This window comes from Zeus faber (genome assembly GCF_960531495.2).
Source record: "Zeus faber genome assembly, chromosome: 22".
Taxonomy (NCBI): domain Eukaryota; kingdom Metazoa; phylum Chordata; class Actinopteri; order Zeiformes; family Zeidae; genus Zeus; species Zeus faber.
The window spans coordinates 14,865,081-14,872,724 of record NC_137209.1 but is presented as its reverse complement, the minus strand read 5'-3'; the positions used below and the strand labels follow the sequence as shown (position 1 = coordinate 14,872,724).

The 7,644-nt window shown below is 43.5% G+C and overlaps 1 protein-coding gene across 4 annotated transcripts in view; it reads left to right on the top strand.

Annotated features, from left to right (window-relative positions):
- map4k2 (mitogen-activated protein kinase kinase kinase kinase 2) overlaps positions 1-4,076 on the top strand; it is a gene marked incomplete at its 3' end in the record, with an annotated part of 23,675 nt that extends 19,599 nt beyond the window's left edge. For 3 of the 4 annotated variants that reach the window (XM_080023654.1, XM_080023652.1, XM_080023655.1), the window contains 8 exons: positions 507-568; positions 699-802; positions 915-1,092; positions 2,422-2,490; positions 2,606-2,692; positions 2,861-2,931; positions 3,805-3,860; positions 3,989-4,076. In XM_080023654.1, the coding sequence (XP_079879780.1) occupies positions 507-568; positions 699-802; positions 915-1,092; positions 2,422-2,490; positions 2,606-2,692; positions 2,861-2,931; positions 3,805-3,860; positions 3,989-4,076 (715 nt within the window). The remainder of the gene's footprint in view (positions 1-506; positions 569-698; positions 803-914; positions 1,093-2,421; positions 2,491-2,605; positions 2,693-2,860; positions 2,932-3,804; positions 3,861-3,988) is intronic. The other variant, XM_080023653.1, reaches the window with a different exon arrangement.
- Between the last annotated feature and the right edge of the window lie 3,568 nt (positions 4,077-7,644).

Here is a 7,644-nt window from a genome sequence, read left to right as displayed (position 1 = left end):
CTAACCCTAGCATCTGGAGCCTTGGAACTTTTGGGTTTGATTGGTTCCTTGGTGCAGGGTTTTATATTTTTATTTTTAGATATATAGATATATACTATGGTAATATATATAATAGACAATGAGACTAAGATTATCACATTTTAATTAATAAAGATCACATTGAAAATTGGTTTTATTATTTATTTATTTCTTTTGCATAAAGTCCTTGAAAAAAAAAAAAATAGTGCCTAAACAAAGTACTTGAAAGTGCTTGAATTTCATTTTGTAGTGCCAGAAAGAATGAACCGGAAGAATAACTGTTATTAACTGTTAATAGGTTTCGGATCCGCACCCTCGCCAGGTTTTCTCTCTGCTTTTTTTTCTCCTGTCTCCTCGCCCGGAGGGGTTACCGTCACTCCATCCTGAGAGAGGAACCCAAATGCTGGGGGGGGAAAAAAACAGTTTGCGGCCATTGTATCTTGTTACGAATGCGCGGTGACTCACGGTGTCCGTTTTCTCCCCCTCAGCAGGAAATACGCCATTTCTGCGAAGATCCCCGACACTAAAGGCTGCAGAAAGTGTAGCGTAGGTAAGTGAATTAGAGCCCCTGCCCCCACCCGCCCCCGGGCCGCCCCGTTACGTCTGATCAGTCACACGAGTGCACAGACGAGGGCAAAAGTGAACGACGGTGCCCTTCCCCTCCTCCGTGTCTCTCCCAGCCAGGAACCCTTACACCGACAGCACCTTCCTGTGCGGGGCGGTTCCGTCGGGCCTGGTTCTGCTGCTGTGGTACGAGCCTCTCCAAAAGTTCATGCAGCTCAAGGTTTGTAAGCGGAGAGACGGGGGGGCCTCTTTTTTTCCCCTTTTCCGCAAATTCAAAACAGCCGTCGATGCGATGTACTTATTCTTTTTATGTATTTGTCTCCGGCTGTTAGCATATAGCGATAAACCTCCCGGATCCGCTCCCGATATTTGAGCTCCTGGTGCTGGTGACGGATGAGTTCCCACAGCTGTGTGTGGGGGTCAGAGACGGCGGTGGCGGAACGTCCGAAACTGACCGGCGGCTGCGGCTTGACATCATCGAGCTTAACGGCACGCCTAATTCCACACCAGGTAGGATGCGGGGAGCTGATGATCTGGGCTGTCAAATGATTGGAATAATAAACAGCGATGAATCGCATGATATAGGTGGGATGAATCGCAATTTCTAAATTGACTCATATTTCCCTCCTTCCAAACTTTCATGAAGGGAAGAGTCTCTGAAGGGAGAGCTGCAGCTGCTTTTTCCATCATTCAAACATAGAAAGTGAAATACTTTGACAGCCCTGGACTGGATGGACGAAACAACGTAGTTTGCATTCTTCCAGCTTTCTCTCTTTTCCTCGTACATTGGTGTGATTTTACGTTATGGCGCTCGTTCAGCACACTCTAGCACAGACTCAGACATATTGTAACATATACTATAGGTTTTCTATATGGTAAACGCGTCATATCCTTGATATTATGTGTATTATAATGTGTTGATATATCTGTGGTGTTTTCAAATAGCATATGCTAAATATTTAGTACAAGTAATGAATAAAATATGTATGATTTGGGCTGTAATCCATTTCTGCCAGGCATGCATCTCGTGCTTCACATGTTGGATGATGATGTCACCAATTGCATACATACTGTACAGCACATACATACATACATATATACATACATATTGTACATACAGTGAATACATACATACATGCATGCATACATACATGCATACAGTGCATACATATGTGCATACATAAATTCAGTACATACATACATACATACATACATACATACATGCAGTACATACAATACATGCATACATACTTACAGTACATGCATGCGTACATACATACAAACATACATACATACATACACTCAGTACGTACATGCAGTACATACATACATCCACACATACATGCATGCATACAGTAAATACATACATACATAGTACATAGACATGCATATATAGTACATCCACACATACATGCATGCATGCATACATACATACATCCACACATACATATATACAGAAAGGGAGATAGTTAAATTATATTCAGATAATTTATGCACGTACAGCATACACCGATCAGCCACAACATTAAATCCAACACTAATAAACACTAATATTATGTAGCTCCCCCTCGTGCCACCATCGGTGTGTATGATTATCATAGATTTCTTGTCTGTGTCTGTCTGCAGTCATGATGCAAGAGTGACCTGCAAACGATTTGTTTGTCGCGATCAAATCTGTTAAGTGACAGTCACATGACAGAGTGTGTTCTGTTCTGTTTGTGACTCGGTTACTGCAGCCAGACGCACAGGCATGCGCTGACTCTCTCTCTCTCTCTCTCTCTCTCTCTCGCTCTCTCTCTCTCTCTCTCTCTCGCCCGTTCCTCCTCGCACTCTTTCCAGACAGCCGACCTGTGGAGGCGGCACAGGTGACCCAGCTGGACAGGGACACCATTCTCATCGCACTCCGAAGTGAGTACGGGGGTCCAGGACAAAAAGGAGAAAACGCATTTGAGCAGTCGTAGGGTGACCACGACGCGTTGCCACGGTGATAACGTGCGCCTCTGTCCCCGTGTTTGCTCGACAGACAGCGTCAAGATTGTCAATCTGGAAGGGCTTCCGTCCAAAGAGCTCACCGCCGAGATGACCTTTGACTTCCCGATTGAGACGCTGGGTACGACCCCCGCGACACCCTAGCTCCACTTCCGAATTCCTCACTTGAACATTTCGGTGCTCCGTCAGAAAAGAACAGTGATTTAAAAACTAATAATAATAATACATACAAATTTTAAAAAAGTCAATTTTCAGTGACGGTTTGAGTGACGTGACTCGTTCTGGACAGTCTGTTTGCAGGACAGCGTGCTGGCGTTTTGGAAGCACGGCCTCAAAGGGCGCAGTCTCCGTTCCAACGAGGTGACGATATACTTTTTCCTCTCCAGCTTTTATGACCGGGGGCTTTCATCTTCTTTTAAAATATATATATTTATATATTTTTTTTTATTACACTGTCAACGACAAACAGTTCAAATAGATTCAAAATCAAGGTTTATTTGTCACAGACATATACGTACGTTCATACATATAAGCAGTGAAATGGAGAAGTGGAGATTATGCACAGTAGTTACGAAACCGAACATAATAGTTAACCTAATTCCTACCTAGCAACTAACTGAAACAAAGTGATTCCTAAAACGTAAAGCAGTTAGTGAACGGAATAATATAAATAAAATAAAATCAAAATTAAATAAGACCCAAAAAGGTAATACAAAGAGGGGGTACGAAAGAGAAGGGAATTGAGTTATGTGTATGGTATAGGCTGTTTGTATATACACATACTGTATGTGCAGTAAAACTATTTACAGTATGGTAATACTGGCCCATTTGGATTTGGAACAATCAGCAAATTCACCTCGTCAATGTGAAAAGACTCGTGGTCGTCGTATTAAAGATGTTCCGTCAAAGCCTCGCTGATATTGAATGGATCATTTTAGGAACCTCTAGTTTGTATGGCTACAGCCCAGTAGTTCTCACACGGTGGTGTAGGGCGCCCCTCGGTGGTACACCAGAGAAATTGGGGGGGACCCAAACTTTTGAACGATAGTATTTCCTATTTGTTATGTACTTGGCTGTGGACAGCATCATCCAAATGACCAAAAAAAAAAAAACCCTGACATTTACTCTCATATTTTTTTTTCCATTTTAGAATGTGTTTTGATGCGCAGGTCAGGGAGCCGGTTCGCCTCGGCAATAAGTTACGCTTTTTTCTTTTCTTGCATCCGTGCGCAGGTAACGCAGGAAATCACGGACGAGACGCGGGCGTTCAGGGTGCTGGGCACCGGCAGGTACGTCCGCGCTCCTCTGCCGATATCGCAGCGCTGGCTACAGCGAAAAAAAAAAAAGGGTTAAAAAAAAATAATAATAATAAGTCGTCTGTTTTGTTTTTTTTTAATTTATTTATTTTCGCCCACAGGGATATAGTCCTGCAGAGTACGCCGACGGAGGACCCCTGCGCTCTGAGCAACCTCTACATCCTGACCGGGCATGAAAGCAGCTACTGAGAGAGGGAGGGAGTCGGGGCGGGAAAAAAAGGGGCAAAGGTTTTCAAACGGACCCGAATTTGGTCCTGGCACGTCGTCCGGGAAGAGACTATTAACTCCGCTGGGTTTCCCCCGAGAAGAAGCATTAAAATGGGGAAATCCGACGAGGAGAGACTCTCGGACGCACTCTCTACGAAGTGGACGTACTAAAGAGTAAAGGACTTCTGTTTTTTGTTGGGTTTTTTTTATTACCTTTCTTTTTTTTTTTTTTTGCCGCCGTTCGTTATTTCGGTTCCGCTGCGAACGCGTACGGTCGAGATACGAACGCTAATCCGACCTGTGAGACTGACATCGGAGACTTAACGACTTCACCGCCTGAGAATTTTGAGAAGTCTTTCGTGTCGCCTCTGAGGTGACGTCAGTTACACTCACTCATCCTGAGAGATACTTGAAAGACATTTTATATTTATACACACCGATCAGCCACAACATTAAAGCCACTAATGTTGTGTAGCTCCCCCTTGTGCCACCAAAACAGCTCTGACCCGTGGAGGCATGGACTCCACAAGACCTCTGAAGGTGTCCTGTGGTATCTGGCAGAAAGACGTTAGCAGCAGATCCTTTAAGTCCTGTGAGTTGGGAGGTGGGGCCCCCATGGATCAGGCTTGTTGTTCCAGCACATCCCACAGATGCTCCATCGGATCGGACCCTAACCCCGCCCATCCACATGATGTAGAAGAAAACGTGATTCATCAGACCAGGCCACCTTCTTCCATTGCTCCATGGTCCAGTTCTGATGCTCACATTGTAGGTGCTTGCAGTGGTGGACAGGGGTCAGCGTGGACACTCTGACCTGTCTGCAGCTACACAGCCCCATACGCAGCAAGCTGTGATGCACTGTGTGTTCTGACGCCTTTCTATCAGAACCAGCATTAACTGCTTCACCAATTAGTGCTACAGTAGCTCTTCTGTGGGATCGGACCAGACAGGCTACACTTCGCTCCCCACGCGCATCAATGAGCCTTGGGCGCCCATGACCCTGTCGCCGGTTCACAGGGTGTCCTTCCTTGGACCACTTTTGGTAGATACTAACCACTGCACACCGGGAACACTCCACAAGACCTGCTGTTTTGGAGATGCTCTGACCCAGTCGTCTAGCCATCACCGTGAGGTCCTTGTCAAAGTGGCTCAGATCCTTACTTTTTGCCAGACATTGAAACAAGATGAGCAATGTTATTCACTTTACCTGTCATTGGTTTTAATGTTGTTGCTGATCGGTGTGTATATATTTACGTGCGTGTGTGTGTGGGTGTGGGTGTGGGTGTGTGTGTGTGTGGGTGTGGGTGTGTGTGTGTGTGTGTGTGGGTGTGTGTGTACAGTATGTATATATGTATGTGTGTATGTATATGTATGTATATATATATATATATATATATATATATATATATATATATATATATATATATATATATATATATATATATTGTATAGCTGAAGAAGACACAAAGCCACTGTGGCAGTAGTTAGCGTAGGTGCTATAACAGAGTTACACATCTTATATTGTGATGGCTGCAAAATACAGGAATTTTCAGACCCAGCCTCAAAATGAGTTACGGAAAATTTAAAATAAAATAAATGGTTTTACAACGTCTTGATTCAGTGTATTCTAACCTAGTGTGACGTGTGTGGTCCGTTGTAATATTCCTGTACTCCGTCCCTGCAGTATATCTTGAAAAGACATTTGCCAATTGTTTTCAAAGCCCCTTATCCCGTAGCAATAATGGTTAACAGGATAAATGTTTCTAGGGTACAGTATTATGTTGAGATTTTATACGTAGCTGAATAATTAATAAAAAAAAAATATATATATATATATATATGGGTCGAGGAAAAACATACATATTCATATTTTGACATTTAAAATCACTGGACTTTTATTTCTATTTTGTTTATAGTTTTACAAAACTTTACTAGTTTTTACCTTCAGGACATTACCAGCCTGGGAGGTTGCTTTAGCATACAAAAGGTTTTGCCACCAAAATAAAGATTTAACTGAAGCGATATTGTCAGTATTTCCTCATGGTATGGTGTCGATTACAATGAATACACATTCACCGAATACAACTGAGGCCACAGCTGGGGATAATGTATGTAATGCACGTACACGTTGCACAGTAATAATAATTTTACATAGACGTCGTATTTTGTACAAATATTAACAGTACTACTCAGGTTTCAGGACGGTGTTAACATACACTGTTATGTAGTTTTTAGAAAGGTAGGTACAATCAGACGTCAAGAACATTGTTATAATAAAAATAATGGCGTAGGAGCCTGAAAAGGGTAGCAGGAACTAATAATAATAATAATAATATGGGGCATAGGGGGGAAATAAACAATAAATAAAAAGCGTATTTATTTGGAAATCTGTACATGAATTAAAAAGAGACGTGTATATATTACATTTCACTGCATATATGTATGAAAGTATGTATGTGTATGTGACAAATAAAAATCTTGTATTCAATTCGGGGAAAAAAAAAAAACGAACAATTTTTAATGTGAAGACGATGTGTTTACCGATCGTCATAAAATTCAGGATTTGTTGACGTTTATAATTTTTTTTAATCGTTATTATTATTATTATTATTATTATTATTATTTTCAAACGTTAACGACGCGGCGTGTGACGTCATTACGCTGGGGGGGGGGAGGGAAAAAAAAAGCACCGCGAGCGGCCCGTCGGCGCCATTTCGGTGTTCATTCATCTGCGCTCGGGCCCAACGCCGCGTCTCGGGTGAGTTCCTCCAGCACGACCCCCCTCTCCCTTCACAACGGGCGGCCGCTGCGTTCGCACCCGCGCCGGTTCGCTTTCGACGAAGCCCGGCGCTTATAAAAATAAAAAACAGAAAAAAAAAACAACCAAACAAAAACGTTCGCCGCCCTTTGGCGACCCAGCCCGAACTACTGTTGGAAGTTTGCGACGCTAGCCGAGCTAAGCTTCCCTCGGCTCACTCGCCGGACGCGAGCGGTTCGTTTCGATTAAGGCCGGAGCGGAGCCGGCCGCCCGGGCAACTGGGCAGCCGGACGAGCGGGGGCTGCGGCGACGCCGCCGCGGGCTCGGCGGGAGTGTTTTCCGAAGGCGAAGCGCGGCGCCGCACAGCGCAGTTGGTATTTACCACTGGGGAGCTGTTCTGACGTGGAGCTAACGTTAGCATGGAGCAATTTCTATAATCGACGTTTTGGCTGTGAAACACATGGCTAATGTAGTAATATCGGTCATATATATATTGGCAATTCGATATAGGTATCATGTGTACACATTGTGATATCGATAATACAAGATAGATAAAATATAGACTACATAGTATAGCTTGTTGATATTAGGCATCTCCCTGTTTTAATACAACTATAACCCACTTCCAGTTGGACGTTAGTTTGTCTTTGTGGTGCTATTGCAGGAGTAAATAACCCCCGTGGTGAGGGTTGATAACTCATTTTTAACAGTGTTCCTCAACCCACATGGCTCACAAGACTGCCCCGCTTGCTGACAAACTTCTCTCTGACCGACTGCAGGACTTCCCCTGCT